Raw genomic sequence first — 23,044 nt, forward strand, 5'->3', positions numbered from 1 at the left:
CAAATAGTATTTTTGAAATGTGTTGCCTCATAACTAAACAATACTTCTACCCCAAATTTCCATGAGACAGTGATGTCTAGAATCATTTGTGTAAGTTATTCCTTTACGTTGTGACCACTGCTCCCTGAAAATTGTTTTTATCAATAGTACTATTTTCCAGTGTTGTTTCTGATTCTCCGTCTCATTAACACTGTCAGAATATACTTTAGACCCACTGGAGTACTGAAGGAGACCGCTGCTTATTTTTAGTTTATTATAGTACCTATATGTACTAGCTGAAATCTGTCTCTTCTAACAGTAGCTAACATCCAGCCCCTTAGTAGGAGACAAATAAGCAACCATGACTACATCATGGAGACATATGTGGACTTCCCCAGAATAAGGAGCCATTTAGTTTCAAAGTCAGAAATAAAGTCTGAGTTGTCTGACGCATTTTGCACTGCCCTGTTCATCAGCCTGTTCCATGGTTAGGCTACTGCTGGTGTGCCCATAAAAACTGCAGTCATCTGAAGTGGAGGATTCTCTCAACTTTTTACCATTGGAAACAAGCACCTTTTTTAGTTCATAATATGGTCAATTACCTTTAGATTGATCCATGAATGAATTATAATCAAAACAGGCTTAATTCACCTTAAAGCTCTCTGGCTTAAGGTTTCACTGTTGATTTATTATGTTGTCAGTTCTCTATTGGCAGGTTAATGCTTTTTTATATCTGGATAGAGACAGTTTTAGTGGAAGATACTGTTATCTTCAAATGAGTAGGATTTAGCTTTTCTGGTGAGAACAAATTCATCAATGATGAATCCCTGGAGAAACTACTGAAACAAAAATCACAATGTTACTGGAGGTTTATACAGTTCATCAGTTAAAAGGCAGCTTTTGGAAGGGTGGAGGAGGATTTGGATTTTTCCTTTCTGTCAGTAATGTACTCCAGCATCATACTTCCAGCTTCCAGTTTTGTGATAACGCCATTATAAACAATGAAATAATGCCACTTGATACATTTATTTTGGCTCCATTCTTCATGTTATTCCCCAACAGAAACACATTGAATTATGGCTATATAGAGACACATGCATACAAATAATGCAGCTATAGACATCACTGATACAGATACATAAGTAGACAAGAATTATCTAATTACTCTGCTTGTTGGAATCTTCTAAGCACTTGCTGTGACCTATATATTCATATTAATTGGGTTTTTGTAGGCAGATGTTGATATAAGAAAGCTGTCAGTGTATGGAATCTTTAGTGACACTGGACTATCTGGAAATTAAAAAAAAAATAAACCAAACAAAAAAACAAACCAAAAAAACCCCACCAGAACCAAAAACCACCACAACACACTGTAGAAGATTTCAAAAGCAGTGAAACTCACCAAATTCTGTGTTTGTGCTTTCACTGGGAGTTGTGCTGTTAAATCCCCCACATGCTTAGGAAGATATCTCCTACAATGATTAGAGATGATTTAATATCAAGCTCACCTAAGTATCTATCTCTTCAGCAGTTATTTCAACATGTTTCCACTCTTGCTTTATCCAGTAACTCACTTAATTAAAACACGGTTTGCCATTTAAATGGCCTTTGACTCTAAACTGGAACCACAGCTGTGAACAATAAGCAGTTCCCACTAACTGTGCATAACTCATAATGGGAACCATCAGTAAGTCCTTCCTAAGTTCCTGAGGCTTCATTTTCATTATATTATTTATTTTTATTAAAAGATGGCTGTTTTCCAGTGTTGTTTGATCCAATTTGGCTTGACTGCTTGTGAATTGCTAGATTCTAAACACAAAGTAAGCAGACCACTTCATTGGCCACAAAGAGTTCTTCTCTCAAGTCAATGGAAGCTCACTGTGTATGAGCAAACCTGGACTAAGACCTAGGTGTTTCCTTAATTATTTTTAATTCCATTTAATCACTTTCTTGATGGAAAAAAAGCAATGCACAGTCTAAGTTATGATGTTAGTTTTCTAGACTAATCATAATTTAATTTCTTTTTAAAAGGTACAGATTATATAGCTTAAGCTAGCTGCATAAATTACAGAATATCTGAATTATGGTACTAACGGCACTGTACACTTCAAAATATCTGCTGTACAGCTAGCAGCTATGTATGTGTAAAAATCTAAGAACTTCCAACTCCCAACTTAGAAAATTAATTAATTGCCTTTGTAATTTGCTCTTCGTGTATAGCACAGAAATTAATTCTTTTTCCATTTTCCCTTGGGTCAACTATTTTGTTTCAACATACTCAGTATTTGTCTGTAGATATTACGCAACTGGGCACATATAAAAGAACAGAAAAGTAGAGGATTTGTTCTGCCAATGATTTGGCTGTTTTTCGCAAAGATGATCTTCAATCAGTCCAGCCATGGACAGCTGCCTCCTCTCTCTACTACCCTGTTGAAACCTCAGCAAAATCAGCTTTGCTACCTACTCTGAAAGTCAGCAATTCAATTCCTGGCCAGGCAGGGAAGAGTCCAAAAACATTTTGTCATCAGATCTCCTGTCCTCTCAAGCCCAAAATTATTGGCATCAGCACGTAAGTTATGGAGAGAAAATATTTTCTCAGTGACACAGCTACCACCTATTGTGGCCAAAAGGTATTTCTAATGGATGCAGCCTAGCAGCTATTCAAGAACACTTTTTATCTAAATTTATATTTGTTAGATTTTTGCAAAGGGTCTCAGGTATATAGCATATTGATTAGATTGAAATTAGACTATTTCCTTTTTCTACTCATTTTCCTGTTTAAAATCATTCTGATTTTGCTGTCTTATTTGACTTTGGTGTGTAAGGCCACTCACTGCCTTCCTGCTCATTGCAGTAATATTTAAAGCCTTATTTTGAAACATGCTAGAACATTTAATTTCTGAGATTATATATGGCAACTGTAGAGAAAAGGCAGTTGTAAGGCAGCCCTTAAACATAACATTCAGGAGCAAAGTTTCCATTGAGCAAACAAAACAAGAGCTCTTCAACAGTGGGCAAACTTGGGCTACATCTACATTTAGGACAGACACAGTCTGCAGGGTTGAGACTTTGTGCCAGGGTACAGCTCAGTCCCAGGCTGCATAAGGGCAGCTCCTCCGTAGAGCACCGTGAGCCTGCAAGTTTTGTTCTGACTTAAGAATGTGTTGAGGTCACAAACCAAGTCTCAGAATCAGGTAAGAATTCAAGGAGCTCAGACTCTGGCTGTGGGCTCAAAAACCTAGCATCGAAGAAAGCTTTTATCTGTCTTAAGAGGAAGCCTGAGGTCCCAAGGTTGGCTGTCGTGACTGACAGAGCTCATTGAGGAATTTTCCTCCTAAGGATTAGCAGAAGAGCAGGGTATCCTCTTCTGGATTAACTGCATTTTAAAAAATAATAATTTCTAAATTTTTAAATCACTCCAGTTTTAAAATTCACATTGAAATTCCATTTTAAAAAATTGATAAGCACAGCAGTCCTGTCTCTTGTTCGATATGCTCTTTGAGGTTGTATTATTGGCGTGAATTAATGGCAGCAACTGCTGAGGCTATGGATCCCCTGTTACAACCTGCTGGTTTGTAACTTCAGAAGCTGCAGCAGCTTCTGAACAGGGTTTAGTTAGGTGGATAAAATACTTCTGCAGAATAAGAAACTAGTTTCAGGGGAGGAAGGGCATAATCCTTTGCATAAAGTAAAAAAAAAAAATCTGCTTTCTACCATTTTCCATTCACCTAAATTTGATTGTGATTCACCTAAATCTACAGCTATCTAGATCTCCGCTAGGTAAGCAAAGGGAGTTTTTATTTCAGGAACCTGGGTCTTTCATAAATCTGAACCAATGCTTTCATGTTCTTGGCTGAGAGTTAATTTTTGCAATTCACTGAAGGTTTCTCTAGAGTTTGCTTAATTGGGTTCATGGATTAAATGTTACAGAAAGGATTGCAAGCGGGTAGTAGAGGTAAATTAGGAGATTAGAATGTGTTTTAGTTCATTTGTTGATTGTTAGCCTTTCTTTTACAAGCTGAGACAGCATTTGTTATCAGCATGCAAAATGCATGTTCTTAAGCTTTTATAAATATATTGATATATTCAGATATCCATAGAAATAATCTTAAACAATGGTGGAACTCTTCTAAGTAAACTGATAGATTTATGAAACCTTTTCACTTACTATAGAAATAGTAAGTGCTATTTGAATTATTTAACATGGTGTATTTTTTTCTATAAGAAAGTATGCAATGGGGAAATATAAGACTGCTGGAGGCTGACCTGCAATTCAGCTATTTTTTCTGCTGTGTTATATTAGCATTTTAATATTCAGTGGATATTTTCAAGACAGATCCTGGAGTTCATTTTTAATTTTTATTCACTTCTCACTCTGCTGCAATCTCACAGATTTCAAATTCAGCTTCCTGAATAAGAAGCAAGTCATACTCAGAAGGAACTTAGGAACCCACTCGGGATTAGGCTCATCTTTTTGCCACATCTGCTCATTAAACATAATCATGTTTCCTGATTTTTTTTCCAGAAACTACCCAGTTTTGGGCCTTACCTGGAACAACGCAAAAAGTTAATAGCTGAGAACAAGATTAAACAAAAGAAAGAGAGTATGGCTGCTGTACTACCTGAGAAAAAGCATTTCATTCCAAAAAAGCCCATTCCAACAATCAAGGTAACAAAAAAATACATATTTATGCATAAGAAATGATCAGCCATCAGGCATCTGACATGCACAGTCATTTCTAGCAATTTGAGTTAGTTATTACTGCTTTTAAGCTTGTTAGAGGACATCAAAGACAACTATTTATGCAGACTTTCTAGCTTTTAACCAAAATTGATGGGAAATGACTTGTTATGTACATGTATAGGTATTTCCCCAATGTCATTTTTCAAAATGAAGATATCCAGGCAATGGAATGGTAATTATAGAACAAGGTGTGGGTAATGCCTCTAAGAAAGAAGCAGAACTGTTCACAATATCTTTCCATTTGAGTGATGCAGTGTGAGTTGTTCTATGTGATAACTTTTGATTACTTGAGATGTGCTAAATACTCCTATCTCTCACACAGGATCAATGGAAAAGGTTGGTGTTCAGTACATACTAAAGCTGTGTCATAGGTTTTCAGACTGAACTTTTAAAGCCGGAGAAAGTTTGTTTAAGTAGCTGATCCACCATCTACAATGAGTAAATGTCAATGTGAAAATAAAACCTGTGACCACTACTTACTGCGTAATCCATACATCGGAGCTTTTTCCTGCCCTTAGGTAGCCAATAAATGTCACTAAAATGAAACATAAGAAGATAATTATTCTAGATGTTCACTTTAAACCTTTTTTAATCTTCAGGCCTCATTAGGAAAAAGAAGCAGGCAAATATTATTTTTTTAAAATAAGGGTTCTCATGTAGGCCCTTTTATAAAGCAGTGTGAAAACTGTATCTGTTGAGGTTGTTGACCATCTTCCTCATATACGTGACAATATCAGCTATCTACAGATAGGTAACTTTCACTGTATGATCAGATCCTTGAGATGTTGAGCAAGAATAAGGCCAAACATAACATACAGGATGAGCAGTGGCTCAAAATGACATGTCATTTCCAAGGGAATTTTGCAGTTACCAGGACATACAGTATTCCAAGCTAATTGGGATAGCTGCAAAACAAGCCTAGAAGAAATTTTGAGTCATCTTCCTGTTTAAGTTAAATGGTTTCCACTTCTGTAGACCTCTCTGTGTTTTGGGCTGTGTTTTGTGCTTTGGTTTATGTAACGCTATTGAAAATTGCTCCCCTCCTCTTGTCCTGAGGTTCCCTTCTTTATGTGTACAAAAAGTTCCAGAGAGCAGAAATCTACTCTTTTTTTCCCCTATGTTGAGCATTTTCAAAGGCTACTTGAACCTTATGGTTCTTTGCAGGGAGAGTACTGATGTAGGGAAAAAGAGAAAGGAGAAGCAACAGCCAATAACTGAATTTTCAATGAGATATCTTGCTTCTGAGAACAGCAGAAAACAAAAAAACCTGAAACCATCCAAAGCAAATAAAATGAATGAAGAAAAAAGTTTAGCACGGGGAAAAAACAGACATAAAGACTTGAGAAAAAGCATAAATAAAAAGCTAAGTTCAATAATTTATCAAGCTTAACTCCAAGTACAAAAGCAAAAAAGAACTAAGTAGTAGGAGATAGATAAAAAAAAAGAAGAAAAGAGGCCATGCTGTAGGGAAGAGGAAAATGAATTCCCCAAAGTGAAAACTTTTGTTTATAAAGACATTGAATACTTTTGTGTGGTTTCTGTGAGGAGCTTCTCAGACAGAGAAGTCAGGTTAGTGTCTTCCTCACACCTTCATTTCAATAAGACTTAAAAATACCAAAGCAATTAGAAGAAGATAAGTACAACTAAAGCTGATTCCTGATAGTCTTTCAGTCTGACCATCTTTTTAGAAGGTAAAGTTTTAATCATAATGAGAAAAACAGCAATAATAGATACCCACTAAGAAGCAGGAAAATACCTGGGTTTTGCTTAGAGGGGGGAATTTGACATTACAATGGAAGATTTTAGATGTTTTTAATTAAGTTTTTTTATAAGTTTATAATTAATACATCCATCTATTACCATGGCGTGGAGAAAATCTGCCAGGAAGATTCAGAATATTTATTAAGGATATGCTTATGTTCACTTCAGCTTAATGAAAAAAATGACTTATCTGAGACCCTTTCCTGGTCAGGAATTCTCACAGAGAGAGGCAATGGAGCTCTGACTTGAGTTATTTATTTGTAACTGCCCAAGAGGCATTCACATTTAGAATTACAAATCCCAGACCATCTCCAATCAGTTCTGTCTTGGCTGACCTTCTAGATAGAGGAGAGAATACATTCTATTAGTTCAGACTATGATACCAAGAGGTGGGAATGGTCAGCTCTTCTATCAAGTCCCAGCCTAACTCTAGTTCCCTGGAGCAGTGAAGAGGTGGGGTTGAAAGCTGATCAGACCTGAGAGACAGCTGTCCTTGAAAGAGCTGTGACCCCTGGCTTTGGCTAGTTGTATTTAGGAGAGTTGTTGCAAATTTCTTGATGCCTACCCAGAACTCCCTCATCTGTCTAACTGGCTGCTTGGTTGGTGATATGTAAATTCCAACATTTGTTTAAATTCCTCATGCTGCCAAAATACCTCCTTTTATAGATTTATAAACCCTGTGTGATTATCCAAAATCTAATTTAATTTTTTGATAGCTTTTCCCATGGATTTTCTCTTTATTTTCTCTATTTTTCAATATTAATTGAAGCTATATACATCGATATTCAGCAGAGCTATTTCTTCTTTTCTCAGTTGTGTATAAGGTCAGTGGACATGTGGATGTGGATGTGTGTGCTGGATCTTTCATTTTCAGTTGCGTTTTCATACAGCTCCCACGTGTATTTGCCTCCCTCAGGTTACTTCCTTATTACTTTAATTTCTTTCCTTATACATTGCCATGGTTTTTTTCCCTGATAATTTAGCTCTTTGTCCTTCATGCCCTATAAGGCCCTGTATTTGATCAACATTTCTCTGCTTTATTTGATTTTTTCCTGTTTTACTCCACCAGTCTTGATGTAGATATTACCCTGTTTGGTAGCTAAAACACCATAGCTCTGTTTGTCAGCTTAGCTAGGGCATGACATGTTCTTCCACCTGCTGGAAAAATATCCACAGAGATCCCCAAACTTCAGTTCTTTGTGTTTGAAGTATTTTTCAGTCTTATGTGAAGATATATTAACATGGTATTTCGCACATATATATATGCAAGTCTTTTTCTGCTGATGGTATAAGCACCCAGACAGAAGCCAGCACTCTGGGAGTCATCTTACCACATTTACTCCACTGCTCTGCTTAAGCTATGGATTCCTCATGAGGGGTGAGGTATATCGATCTAGACACAGCACTGTTAAGTGTGGATCTTTCCTGGCATGTATCTGGGTGGTTCAACAGGAGTAGTTTTAGCTTGTACTTGCCTGGAAAAGACCATATTGTAATCTTCATTGTAAATTTCGAGCTGTTGCATGAAATTATGCATGTGTCTCCCTTAATTTGTGGGAGGGCACTCCTGCACAGCACCTTGTACTTCTGAAGCCTGTTGAATACTGAGAACTGCTCAAACACACACGATGAATAATGATGAACAACAGAGTACTAGGGAATAAGAACACAACTTTGCTATATAGATGCTTTGCTAGGAATTTTTTTATATACTTGATGGTGACTTAACTTCGCATTTGTATCATGGTCAATGATCCCTTGGAGACATGAAGACGGGGGCTGAGGACTGTCCTTAGGATACAACAGGCAAGCCTCTACTTTTGGTGATCTAAAGGTTACCCTGTTTCCCTTACCTTCTGTTGCTGATGTGTGGGTGAACCTTCCTCCTGAAGATGCTGTGACATGCAAAGTGTTTTATGGTGGCTTAAAAAGTGCAATGAGAGGGCAAGCTTTTGTGTTTCTTTTGAACTAGCGATATGACATGCAGTACCTGCACTGTGTATGAGTTTCTAATGACCTGATGAGAGGCTTGTGATGTTCATCACCTCTAGAATACAGTGTGGTCTGCATGCAGATTGACATAGCAGGTCTACAAGGAGCCATACTTCAAACACGAATTGTATTTACAAATACGGATTTCCTAATATGATGGCTAATTAAAAACTAATCACCATAAAATGTTTGTTATAAATAACATTAAAAATGCAGCTATAGTAATAAAAATATCACTGTAAAAATTATATCCTGCTTCACAGATCTGCTTTTTGTGTGTACCCAAAACCACATCTGCCTAGCTTAGTGACAAAATTAAATTCTTTTCTGTACTAATTAGTAACAGAAAACTAATGGATTCTTCTCTGATTCTCTCCATAGCAACTGAATTCCCTGCCAGTTGCAGGACTAAATTCCTCTCCCAGTTGGTTTGGTACAGTTCTGTTTAGAAGAGTGGGACAGCAGAGCAGTAATCAAAAGGAGCACCTTAGATCCCTCAGATGGGAAAGGTGTAATTTCTAGCTTTGGTTTGGGTTTTGTTTTTGTTTTTTTCTAATTGCTGCTGGTAATGCATAAGACAGAAAGAACACAGCTTGACTTTCAGAACCTGGCTTCTGTTTGCAGGTCTGGCAGCTGGCAAAAAAACCCATTACACAGTAAACAGTGCAAATCTGAACTAGAGGCCATTGAGATACACCAAGTGTGGAATCCCATAGTGCTATTTTAGACAATTGCTTTTTGGAGTGAAACTGCACTTTAAACAGTGAAAGCTCAATATTTCTTGCTGCGCTGTTTATTTTGTTCCAAATGTTTATGATTTGAGGGAAGCAAGAAGCTCTGAGATAGCTTGAGATGCTGTAAAAGAGTGCACCTGCAAAACATCTTTTAAGTACCATTGCTTTTTTCATCAGTATAGTCTTGAAATTTTGCAAATGAATAAAGATACAGCTTTTGCTTGAGAGAATGAAGTGATTAGAAGACACGACACCCAGAAGTGTAAATGAGCATTTCATCATTGACACAGTCTTTTGAAATACTTTTCAGGCCTCTAAAATGCCGTCATCTTCCCTATTTGGAATTCTAAGTCACCAAAAGTGTATTTTGTGAGCTGTCAGAAGTGAGACTTGGTTACAAAGTTAGAAATCACCATGCCATGTGTATTGTTTTAATTATTCCTTTTGTAAGTCTGTAGCTGGAAAAACTTATTTTGATTGTGTTCTTCCAAGCAACCATTTCCTAAGCTAATTCTATCCTAAACCTCGGACTGCCACTCTCTTGTCCCCCAGCTGCTTCTCCGGAAGTCCATTAACCAACTCACTCCTTTCTCATTTAAAAAGCATTTTCTAATTTCCAGCTTTAAATTTATTCATGGCTGGCTTATAATAATGTGTTCCTGTGCCAACATTGTCATTTAACTTAAGTAGCTCTTTTTCCTCCCTAATGCATATATAAAGAGACATCAAATTCCTGCTCTGTCTTCATCTTCCTAGGCTAAACATCTTTTTAGGCACTTTTTGTCTTCTCTCATAAGCAAGGCACTCCATCCCACGATTATTTGAGTAGCCAGTCTCTGCAACCTGCTTGAGCTTTGTGGGTTCTGTTAACAGCAAAACACTATTTAAGGAATGCAAATGTGAATGCAAGAACCTCCCAGAGAGAATTGCTAATTACCTATACTGTTTAAAGGACTGCTTTTCTTAGATTAAAAGCCCTTCGCTATCAGGAATCTTCTCATGTTGACAGTGCTACAACAGGAGCTGACAGTGGGAAGCTACTTCATTTTATGTTGTAGATTTCTTCAAATTCTTCAGTACACGGACAAGTATGTGCAGACAACACCTGCATTTGTGACATACAATGGAATGTTTGGAGGCTATGTATACGACGAAGACTTACACTACACAGTACTGCTGGGGCTGTGGATAACATAACAATATATATATTTAGAAATCTGTAGGAGGTATGATAGAGACAAGCCTAGATGAGATTTGAAACAACCTTGAGCTGAATTTTAGTTAGAATTTTTAAGCTAATACAGAAGACTGCAGAAACATGAGAACTGTAGCACCTTGAAAATTGCTGAGCAATTCCCAGTAAACCCATGAACTTTTCTGAGCAAGACGTGGAAATGAAAATACAGGGGGCTGAGCAGTTCCTAAGGTATTGCATTTGATTGAAACTAACTCCTGTAGTCCTGAGACTATTGTAGCTCACCAGTGGAGCCACAGTAAAAGGCTGTGTGTTCATGTCTACCCCTTTGCAATACCAAACTAAAAAATATCAGCCAGAAGATTAGCCAGAGTAGTTAGTTGACCTTTTACAGTGGTTTAAGCAAACAGATTTTACTTCAGATTTGCAGTGAATTCAGGACCATGCTTGCACAGCTCTATGATGAGTGCTAACTCATTACTCTGTAATAACTTGCTTACTTAACAGTTTTCTGTCCACACTAATCAAGCTGCCTTTAGCAATGTCCCGTAGCTGTTTTATGCTGAAGAACATTAATGTTCTCTATGTGTTGCTGAGAAGAGCTACAAAGCTTTTAGCATCGAAGGGATGCAAGCAAGGTATTTCACATGTCAGCAACTTAGGGGTTTGGCAGGGATAAAACATTTGGGTGCTTTTGGAACAAGAAAACTGGACATTTTCCTGTCCTTTTTCCTGGGCTTAGGAAATGGATGAATTCGCTACCTCAGCAGTCATTAAGATCAACTTCATGGATGCTACCACTGCATCTTGCAAACATAAATATGACTCATTGCCTGAAGATACTACAACAATTCAAGTGCTAAAGGACAGGTAGTCCTTAAAGTTAAAACTTCAGAGACGAATGGGAGTCATTAGTGCAGGAAGTAGAGCTGTTGTTACAAGCTCTCAGCAGACTCGGGAAGACAAGGTTGGACCCTATTTTGTTTTTAATTCATGTAGCAGAGCATTCCTTTAGAGCTAACATTGATGAAGCCATATTACTCTATTACTCTGATGTGGCATAGGAATAACTAGAAATGCTTAGTTTGTCTGAAAGTAAGTTACTATAATCTGGTTCTGCGATGAGATTCAAACATAATATATAGAGGACTGTATGCAATTACTAGTTATACAGGTAAAATATAGCCTATTACTACAGACTTACAGTGGTTGTTAATGATTTCAGAATAAATTTTTTGGATGATAGGAATAAGGTACGTATTGCTTTTTCAAAATATATTAAGAAACAGAATACCAAAAAAATTCTTATCATGTTTCTTGGTGATGCAAGACCAAAGGTAAACACTTTGAAGTTTAATATTCTGGGCAGACTTGTCTGTGTCTCATATTTGGTTTGATCTTGAACATTTTTCAATTGACTTGGATCAAATTCCATAATCAAAATCAGGAAGACTTCTTGGTTTATTACAGTAGAATGACTTTGAAGCCATTCTGCTCTCCTATCACTCAATGAAATTTTTCTAATAGTTAACAGAAAAAGCAAAATGCATTGTTGCATCACATAACCTTAATTTACTGAGCCTAACTTTATCTTAACACTGTAGAATCTTGCACATAAAATTGAGCTTGTTTTGCAACATGGGAGCTGCTGTAGGAGAGTGCCTAGTAAACTCACAAAACATCCATGCAGCCAATACAGTGCCGCAGAGAGAATCTTTTAAAATGCCATCATTTTTATCATCAGTGTCATACTTCCACAAGTTGAACTAGTTTAACTGAGGGACAGCTGTAGTCCAAAGAACCTGGGACTTGTCCTATCTCTACCATTAACTCAGAGAAGCTGAACTCTGCAGCTACCCTTGATGTAAAGCAGAGATGGTTTGCAACAGGAGTTCTCAACAACTTCCTTTAGAGGGTGAACCTTCCCCTTGTGGTACCATACGCTGTCCTGCCAGACACCTTTACATTTGCAGCATAGCTATATAAGGCTGATGTCACAAAATCCTCCTATGAAGTTAACAGAACTGAATTAAGACTTTTAGAATGAGACTCAAAGATTATTTCTGTACAATTTTTTCAATAAACTGATGATCATGTCATTTTTGTTCTATCTCTCAGTTTGTTTGATAAGGCCTCTTTGTTTTCTTGCTGTGAGATCTTAAAACTGTGATCATAAGAAATGACCAAGGATGATCAGATTGTAGCATGTCATTCATGGTTTTTGCTCCACTTATTTCCTTGAAGTTCCAAATAATAATAGCAAAACAGCAGCAGATTCAAAATAAGTGCTAAATTTGTAGAACACGCTTGTATACAAATATATACTTCCTAATGCTGCCTACATTCCCAGTGTGCCTATATGGAGTATTCTTTGTATTTTACAGGAACTATGAAAGTCAGGAACTTGGAAATTTATGAGAAAAATCCTAAATATCATCACTACTTTACTACAAAAGATTTGGCCATGCGTTGAGTGCTTCTGCGCAACAATAGAACTCACTTAGGTATCTCCTAAATGAGTCAATAACTTTTTTTTCCCTAGGATGTAATTGGAAAAGCACTGCAGTATATTGGACCATATGGTGATCTCTGCAACACAGAGCAAGTTGTGGCTCTGATTGATGAGGAAATGTGTATCAACTGTGGCAAATGTTACATGACCTGTAATGATTCTGGCTACCAGGTAAGAGCACAGCTGTAATTAGCAGAAAGACAAAATGAATTATCTTTCTGCTGCTGGGAAGAAAGAATCCACCTTCTGTCAATGAGCAGGTGGTAAAAACAGATGTCTAAAATATTGGATTGGAACCCCAGCGTGCTCCCAGGCTATGCCACGCAAGCCCTGCCTGAGCTGTTTGTACAGTGGTGAGAACACCATCCAGCAGGGCTTCTGGGGGGCTCTGAAAAGTGTACCCCGTCTCTCTGGCTTGCTTTAGGTAACCCTCACAATCTTTCCCAAATGGCAGGTGGGAAGTAGGATGCTTTTTAAGAGTAAGAAAATGAAGGAGATCCAAATCAGATGGCAGTAAATGTAGTTCTGTGATGGTTTTCAAGTACAGGAGGGAGAAATGAAGCAATGCATTCTTTCCCACCAAGGAGATGGGAGAAGACAAGAGCTGTTCTTACTGTCAAACTCTTTTTAAGAAAACTAGACTTGTTCCGTTAGTGTAACTGGACTTGAACTAATGCAGGTTTCAGGCAGGTGGGTTTGTTTTGGTTTTGGTTGAGCTACAAATCCGTTGGCCAGGATAGTTGCCAGGGTTTAGAGCAGCAGGCCGAAGACACAGTAATCACATTCCATTCCTTGCCATGTCAACTGCAGCTGATGGACCAGTAAAAAGGGCAGTACAGGAGGACTTAACTTCTTTTAGAAAACCAAAGAAAGGTCTGATGAACTTTACTATATACAGTCAAAGAACAAAATCTCACCATCTCCTGCAATTAAAATAAGTGTGTCAGGAAAAAGGCAGACATGTTTTCTCCACTGATATATAGAATGTTTTGGGCTGGAAAGGACTTAAAGATCATCTAGTGCCCCCCTGTCATGGGCAGGGACATATGAGGAAAAAAATGCTGCATTTATACCACATTAGATTCTTACAACAGCTTTTTACTGTCTAGATTTCTCCTTGATGCTGTGGTCTTCACATCTGTGAAATTCCCAGTGAAGTGGAGGATATAGCCCTTGGAGAGCAAAAAAATTGAGCACCAAAAGAACCAAAGTTTAAAAGCCCAGGAGGTTTCCTAAGTACATTTAAAAAAATAATAAAATAATAAAAAAAATTAAAAGATTTTTTTTTTGCCTTAATTAAGTAAAGAAATTGAAAATTAATTGCAAAGAAATCACACAAACATCCTCCTCAAAGTAGCAACTGCTTTATGCTTCTCTTTGTTTCAAAAATACCCATGTTGCTCTACAGAGCTATCACCTTGCATGACTCCAACAGAAAAGCTTGCCTTAATTTAAAGTTATCACTGGAGTCCTGACTTCCTTTGCCTTACTGACCTCCCTCTCAAGGTGTGCATTGTTGTTAGGGAGAGGAAGGAGTCCTTCTGAAATACTCACAAGCCAAAGCTCTCTCTGTGCTCAAGATAAACTAAACTTGTAGATTCAAGGCAGTTAGTTCCTACTTCATGCTTTTGCTGGTTGCTACAGCAACTTCTGTGTTTTCCCTGTAATGAAACCTCAAATGCTGTAAATCTGCCTTTGGAGCCAACCTGCAGGACTGCCCGGTACCTCCCATCTCCTCCTGGCTCCCCCAGCTTCTGACTATGGTTAGAGAGACTTACTAAGGGACCACTTGTTTGCAGAGAAGTGAGAGTTCAGCTTTCAGGCCTTATTTGTCCTTCCTAAAATTCTTCACTGTTTTTTCACTGTATTTTTTATTTTTCTAGGCTTGCTTCTTAGATACTGAAGCTTTTATGGTTCTCTGATTCTTTTGTTTTTGCTTCTAATTGCCATTTCCATTATACCAGGAGCTTATATCATTGAGACTGCAATTGTTATTTCACATTTAAATACACTTATCACCCTAATTGGTAATGAGGATTCACTGCATGGAAACGTGAGAACTGAAGCAAGCTGTGCCTGCCTACAATTCGGATAGCCCTTTTGAAGATTTACAAAGGAAAAACAATCATACAAGGCACAGCATGCTGTGTTTTTCTTTCCTATTTATTAAATTAGATTGCATATGCTGTGCTGAAAATAAAAGTAAAAAGAACACACTAAAGCCGGCGTTGTGCTGAAGCAGAACGGGCATGGTCTGGTGCCTCCTCTGACCAATAACCCTGGCAAATTGCTGTCTTACAAAGTATTTCCTTCACACAAAGGAGAAATACCCCTCTGGGAGTTTAAAAATCATGGACCAAACTCCTCCTTTTGTCACCAGCCCTTATGACCTCTGAGCTTTTGCCGAGGTATAATTTGGCCCATCTTTCTAATTTGGAAGTGTTGGAGTGGGGGTTGTTTTGTTCCCTGCGAGTTGAACAGTTGCTATAGCTGCAGTGTAGAATCACACCAAGATGTCTCCAAGTGCTGTAGCAGATGAAATGCAGACGCTAAAATGGGAGCAATTTTGACCTTTTCCATGAGTGACATCAGTAATGTTTATTTCTATTCTCAGGCTATCCAGTTTGATCCCAAAACCCACCTGCCCATGGTCACTGACAGCTGTACAGGCTGCACCCTCTGTCTCAGCGTCTGCCCCATTATTGACTGCATCCGCATGGTTTCCAGGACAACACCCTACAAACCACAGCGTGGGCTGCCCTTAGCTTGAAGCCCATGTTCAGGTGATCAGTCCGACAGCTCAGTGAACTTTACACTTGTTTGATGCAATTGATTTGTTTTCTAATTAGTCCTTGAAAATCTACTCTCATTAAAAAAAAAAAAAAAAAAAAAAAAAGTAATATTGATAGCCTTTGTGATGAACACTGCATTTTCCAGTTATTATTTTTACAATAGTTAAGTTTTGAAATCACTGAACAGCAGCAGTTAGTCAGTCATAGCTGTCAGTTGTCCCCCATTTGAAGTGTAACTTTCTTCTTACAATTCATAGCGTAATTTTGAAATTTCTCTATAGACTCTTTAATCTCTGTGTATTTTCTGGCTGTAAATATAATTAGGAAAGCATTTTTAATGAACTACAAATCAATGTACAAGCTAACCATTTTCAAGGAGGCATTTTGTAATTAAACATTACATTTAGTTTTAAAAGAGTTTCTTAGAAGATGTAATTAACTACACAGCATTCAAACAAAGCAATGTGGCTTCTATTTTTCTATGGAAAGAAATGGAAGGGAGTTTAAAATAGGATTAATCACTTCCAGTTACTACAGCATATGGTAGTGTATTTTTTTATAATCTTTTCTAATTCCTTCTCACACTAGCTACTTTATAGAATAAAGCTACTGTGCACTGGCACATGCTGGACTATTCAGATTTCTGTGTTGTGCGGGTAGCTTGATTGTTATTTTTTCCCCAGTGAACATTCATAACATGTCTATAAAAACTGTTGCACCAGTTTATTATGAAGCCTAGGCTGCATTTTAGGATACTGTGATGTGACAACTTTTCTTTCTCCAAGTTCCAGAATGTACATGTTACAGGTCAGAGATCTGATTCCGTGCAAATGGAATATACACCCCACAGACAGCATTTGCCAAACGCAGACACATAGAGATGATTTCCCCCAGTGCCAGTTCTTCATATTTCCTGGTTATATATGGTTATAATAGTTTCACCACCAAAAAAAAAAAAACAAAAAAACAACAACCCCCCCCAAAAAACCCAAAAACAAAATCGAGGTTTGTCTGTCTTGCTAAAAAGTATCTCAGTTTTAATTTTTCATTCACAGTAGGAACTTTTTAATATGAATTTCTTGCTCTCAGCTTTACTCAGCTTAAGAATATAAAGCCTTTGTTTTCATAATAATATGATATATCAATTAAAATTCTTATACACTACATTGAATTAGCAAAGCTTCGATTAAAAACGTACCCTGACTTTTGTTTCTTGGCTTAAGAATTGTGCACTGAATTATTAAAAAGATGTTTTAACCAACTTGGCTTTGTTTGTGGGTTGTTGTGTCTTTTTTCATTTACTAAACAGATTTTTCCTGTAGAGGCTTGTCAGGTGCTGTCTCGTGATCTCTAAGATTAACTCCAGAAATCATTAATGAGTTACTTAATCTGTACATTATTCCATTAATTGCCTACAGTGCAGAACATAGCACGCTCTTTGCCCCTCTCTGGCACCTCTTTTTCTACTTTTGACTTGTCTTCTGCATCTCTTGTCATTTCATTTAGTATCCCTACTCCACCAACACTGTTTTGCTGAAACTTTGGGCTTGCTTGGTGAGCTCCCTTGGCAGGCTCAAGCCCACTGTCTCCAGTAATAGCTTTCTTTCCATTCTTTAATTTTTCTCTTTGTTGTTGTGGATTTTTCAAACTCAGATGAAAGCAGGAATAGATCTTTGTACTGCTTAGAAAATATTTGCCTGAACCTTCTTTAAAGCTTTTGGTCTTCTGGTAGTTCAAGATCTTACATGAGCTGTAGAGGACTCATAGGCAAAATAAGCTTATTTGTGAATGTTAGTAGCAAAGTTTGGAGAGTCTGCATGTACTGCTTGTGCCTCTTCTGAGGAGCTGGCTGACAGGCAGCATGCTCTTGATTGAGGCAGAATAAAGCATCAAAATCAGGTCACCTGCAGGTAACATTTTATGTTCTCTGCAGATGCAAGAAAAAATATCTTCTCCCAGGGTTCTCCCATTTGCTTCTTGTGTCCTACAACTTACAACTGAACTGGCCAGCTTCTCCAGGTCTTTTGCTGCTGCATAGTCAGACATGATTACCTTGCTATCCTTAAGGCATCATATATGGTAGTGCAGCTTCTTTTAAATACAGAGCAAAGCAAGGAGACCTGATTTGAGTAACTAAGTACATGCACATCATAAATGTAGCAGCAAAATTAGAGCTTGTTCTAGGATGTTCAGTAGTCACAGGACATTCAATATTCCCTAGTAGCTATAAAGTATTCATTGGAGCAGTAAAGGCATTCTTTGTGAATCAAGATTACAATTGACTAAAATTTGTCTCCTGAAGAAGGAATAAAAGGTTATAATACATAAATATAAATATAAAAATAATCAGTATCCTGGTTTCTTTATTACTACCCACCCTCTCCCCTAATCCTGTTCTGTCAGGTCTGTTAAGAGTTTCAGGAAATGTGTTCCAGAATGAATGTGAACACTTTATAAATCTAACAGTCAGCAATAAATCTGTGTGCTGTAGAAACTCAGAGAAACAGACACGTTTTGGACTCCTGCACGATTTTCTTTTCTTTTCATCAGGGTAAGGCGAGATGTAAGGCAAGGGAGAGGATATGCCCCTGAGTTTTAAAGGTTTTTCACATCTGTCTTGGGGAATCCATCTCATTCAGTGAATTCAAGAGCCAAGGGAGCAAATTAGAAAAATCTGGTCTATTCTGCAAATGCTGTAGCCAGTTATTAAAAAAGGGATATGAATTCTCAAAGTGTAAAAGGTTCCAAATTAAGCTCATATATTTCAATGATTTAGTTGCACATTTAAGGAATTATATATTATTAAAGACATTCTGGGCGAGATCCTGCAACCCTAGCCCTGGCAGTTTTTAGACATGTCCTATTGATTACTATTCTAAGATATTATAAGCTATATTTGACAAATTAAATTACAAAACAAATGCCATGGCTCTTCCACCAGTACCACATTCTTATTCACATCATATTCCTAAACAGAAAAAGCTCCTCATGTGCTGTGCATGCTCTGCAGTCCAAGAATACTTGAAAAAGCTGCCAAATCTGCTTGTGTGAATCCCAGTGCACCCATATATGTTCATTGGAAAAAAGAGATGTTTTGCCTTGCTAACAAACTACATGGGCAATTTGGATTTTGGCCTCTAGGATGAACAGACATTTTTCCAAGACACTGGATTGGCAATGTTAATAGCCACATTTTAAAAATTACACAGGATTTTTAGAATAGTTTCCTTGTTTTAAATGAAATATTAATTTGATCTCTCAGCAAAATTAGAACTAGCCTTTGTGCATGAATCCAGTGGGCAGTGTGTATCTCCAGTGTGGAAGCCATTGTACTTCTATGCTGCTCCTTGCTCTGATGCCTCACTAGTCACCAGCTGAAGTCCTCTTTGCAGACACACATTTGATCAGTTCATAAAATATGATGGAAGCAAAATGCAAGTTACCCGTCTAGAATTGCTGCCCCATCATTGCTTTCCATCTTGTGACCTCTGGGAGAGGTGACTTGGCAAGTGCAGTGTCCTGCTATCATGTCTGCGTTTTCCCTGCCTTCCCAGCACATATTGCTGTCACCCTTGGGTCCTCTAGTTTTGTCTTTTATCTCAAGGTGGCAAAAGTGACTGCTATATTCAAGGCAAACTATCTGAACCCCAACTGAGGGCCATCAACCCCATGCGTCATAAGCCATTTTGTCCAAAACTGTAGCCTTAGAAATACAATGTTAGGTATTTCCTATCAGTAAGATGATCCTGCCAATATGTTCTGTATGTATGTTTCATTATTTATCTACTGTAACGTGGGGTTGGACATGTTGTTAAAATTTTATATTTTTCAACATGTTTGCTAGTAGAAAATATTTTTTAGATAAAATATTTATTTTACTGGCAAAGGTTTCACTTCACTAGGCTGCTCCACTTCTTTGATGAACTGTGGAATATAGGTTTTCATTGGCAACATCTGGCAACCTGGCAGACTGTCTTGGCAGCTGGATTGGTAACTTCAGAGTTGCTTCTGGGTCTTTCATCTAATTAGTTTGCTTATGGGCCATATGGGTCGCTTCATCTTTGCTGCTGCTATTTCCTTTCTCTTCTGAGAAACTGTAAGCTCTCCGGGAGATCAATTTTTAATAACTCACGGGTTGGTCTGCTGGGTCTTGTACAAACATCCAAACTGGCCTTGCCTAGAAGCAGATATGCTGATCTTATCCCTCCATCTTTCTTGGAGGTCTGAATCTGCCCATCACTTTTTTTTCTGGAGTGGGAGCAGAGCTTCTAATTGCTACAAAGTAGTGAAGCTGGAGGTCAGCTCAGTAAGTGGATGTATATTGTCTCTGAACAAATAAAGCCCTAAACAATCTCAAACCTGAGCAGTAAACACACACGGGTGCACAAAAACATGCAGAGTTGTAAAGCTTTGCCTTGATCTGCCTATCTGCCTGCTTTTAGACACCATAGCTGAGCAGTATATGTGAATTGGGCTGAAGACAGTCCTTCCTCTTGTGGCTTAGCAGTTGAAGACTGTAACTGATCAGTTTATCTATGCTTTGTCAAATGCTAAGATACCTCTGAACCCACGGAGATTTCTTGTGGTGCTGTAGAAATACCAACCTTCTCATGAATACTCAGCATTGGAGTGAAATAAGCATAGGGAATATTCCAGTACTCTGTGTAGAGCTTCCTTTTGCCCTTACATGGTGAAGGCTTTCTCTGCATGGATGGCTACAGCATTGCCTTCTGGCCTCCAAAAGGAGGTTAGACATCTGTCTGCATTGCATGAGCCTTTCCACATAGTTGGCAACCCAAATCCTTTAGACAAGGACAGCAAATAGTTTCCAGGTATTTTGAGGTATTATGTAATGTTTGGGAGAATATTAAGAAATTATTTTCATGTAACTTCACTGGAATAGTGGCAACCATTGATCTGCACTGTCTTTTATAATACCAACATTTATTTCTTCAGTATTGTGACACAGTTAAAGTTTCTCCCCAGTATTACTACCTGCAATGGTATGAGCTCTTCTGTTGCGTGTCAGCCAAGAAAGAGGCAGTCAGCATCAAATGGCTCCAGTAGGAAGCTCACTGCCAGTGGGAGTCCCACACTACCAGCTAGAGCTAATCATCATCCTAAAGGGCCTTTCTCACCTGTTTAGTCTAGAGACTACTTATTGTCACAGCATTTACTTCTGCTTATTGGAGGAAAGTTTAGGCCTCATCACAGAAGCCTTCATATTCAATTGTGAGGAAGTAATGTTTCTTGGGAATTGAACTCCCATTACAATGCAAATCAGATGGCCTGCAGACAAAAGTCACGTGCTTTGTTCATGCAGGTGCATGATGCTTCCTTATTGAAGTCTTCAAGAATTATTTAAAAACAAAATTATGCAAAATGCAAGTGAAAATATGATAAAGTCTGTTTTCCTTAAGGTGAAATAGTTAGCAGGGTGGTTATCACAGCTATATCTTGTTATCTGGGGTAGTGGTACAGTGATTTTCCATGCAGTCACGTGTTCTGTAACTCTAGGAACTTGCCATTTGCTGGGTCACTATCACATACAGAGTGCCACACTGCACTCCGTGGATCCTTTCTTATGAACGTGCATAGGTAAACCCCTTCATAAGTTTTACAAGGTGTGTACATATATGCTATTTTATGCTACTAGCCCCTTTATTGGATTAGCTGGAGGATTTAATGCAAAAGCTTAAGATGATACTGAAAACATACATCAATTCTATTGTAGCTAAGAAAATCAGCTTTAGAGAGACCTTGTATCTGGCATTATGTATAGCCCTTTAGCTTTTTAGCATGGGTGTTCTTTGTTGCTATAGCAACTGAATTAACCATTTCATTAATATAATGGAATAAAACACATTTATTCATTTTTGCACTCACAGGTAATCCACATTCAGCTTTCAGAATACTCATCAAGCTGTGTTCCTTTCACCTCAGCCTCAGATATTTCCTCAGTGTTGCCAAAGGGTTTTTATTTTTCCTTGTTGGAGAGTGAGCTGTTGTTTTTGAAGAATGTTGTATTTTTTGTAATTATATTTACCTCCTTTTCATTGGCTAGCTTCTGCTTAGCACCCCTTTAGTGGAAAAGCAGCCTTCATAAGCAGCATTCAGTGCAGAGAAGTGGTGTTCTCCACATCAGAAAAGAATAAATCACTTAAAATAATAAAACCTCGTGCCTATGATCAGCTTATAGGCTAACTTGGCATGATGTCTTCTACTGTAAATACTAACAGTACTCAGTTATGCATGCTGCTGTAATGGCCGTGTTGCTGAACTCTGGTGTTAAAAGCAGATGGAGTGCTACACTCTTTGTTTACCTTGCTTTTAGTATTTCCCAAGCCATGCCCACATGTCATAGTGTTTATTGAAATAATAGCTTCATTAAAATCATACGTTTGCCCAGCAGCAGAAGGCAGCAAAGACTACTCCGTGTGGCACCAGCAGGGGCAGTGTCAGCCCCGTCTGCTTTGCTCTTCTCAAGCAGAGCCATTCCTGGTGCTGCCTTTGTGCCTGCTCCCCCCCGGTGGCAGTGTCCCCCAGAGTGTCAGCTCTGGGGAGGGCTGGGATGCAGCAGCCAGACCCACACACTTAGTACTCCCCTTGGCAGTCTTGGGTTTTGGCCAGCAGTAACCAAAATGGGATGCACTGTCACCTCGAAAAGCTCTTCATTACATTCTGGTATCAGGGAGCCATGGAGACTGTGGTGCCAGGTAGAGTGCAGACAGGAATTGAAAACTCCCTGAGCTCTAATTTGCGGCCTGCCAGACACAGAGGGGCCACAGTGCCCAAGTAGGCACCAGTGACACCCCTGGGCTGGATCTGCTGGTTTTGGTCTTGCTTTGTACGAGTGATGTGACAGCATAAAGGACATGGGCTCTTGGCTAATATTTATCTGACTGTCCTTCCAAAGTAGCTACTGGTGCAGTCAAAGGACAACTTTCACCCATGAAATTCATCATTATTAGAAATTCCACATCTGAAATCATTACCAATGAAGTAGCAGATTTGATGTGATTTTTTTGTTGTGGGTTTTTTCATATTTTTTTTTCTAATACAACTCTAAGGTCAGTAACATGAAACTGAAGTTTTACTGGAAACAGCAGATGTATAAATGATTTTGAGAAACGAGTTAATTAACTTGAAGGTATAAACTCATTAAAAAGAGGAAGCACAGAAATTACAGTACGAATTGCATGCTGTGAGACTGTTCATTCATTGATGTTTGAGTGAATCTATAAATCATACAATCTACAAGGGCTAGTAGCATCTATATCATTCATGTGTGCTGCCTTCCCTACCTGAATTAAATTTTAAGTTCTTCCTTTAGGC

At 38.2% G+C, this 23,044-nt stretch overlaps 1 protein-coding gene across 1 annotated transcript in view; it reads left to right on the forward strand.

Annotated features, from left to right (window-relative positions):
* Positions 1-16,685, forward strand: part of DPYD (dihydropyrimidine dehydrogenase) — a 340,069-nt gene extending 323,384 nt beyond the window's left edge. Inside the window, exons 21-23 of the mRNA XM_030455551.1 lie at positions 4,505-4,648; positions 12,948-13,088; positions 15,532-16,685. Of these exons, the coding sequence (XP_030311411.1) occupies positions 4,505-4,648; positions 12,948-13,088; positions 15,532-15,687 (441 nt within the window). The 3' untranslated portion in view covers positions 15,688-16,685. The remainder of the gene's footprint in view (positions 1-4,504; positions 4,649-12,947; positions 13,089-15,531) is intronic.
* Positions 16,686-23,044: the final 6,359 nt, after the last annotated feature.

Source organism: Calypte anna, chromosome 8, assembly GCF_003957555.1.
Source record: "Calypte anna isolate BGI_N300 chromosome 8, bCalAnn1_v1.p, whole genome shotgun sequence".
NCBI classification, from domain to species: domain Eukaryota; kingdom Metazoa; phylum Chordata; class Aves; order Apodiformes; family Trochilidae; genus Calypte; species Calypte anna.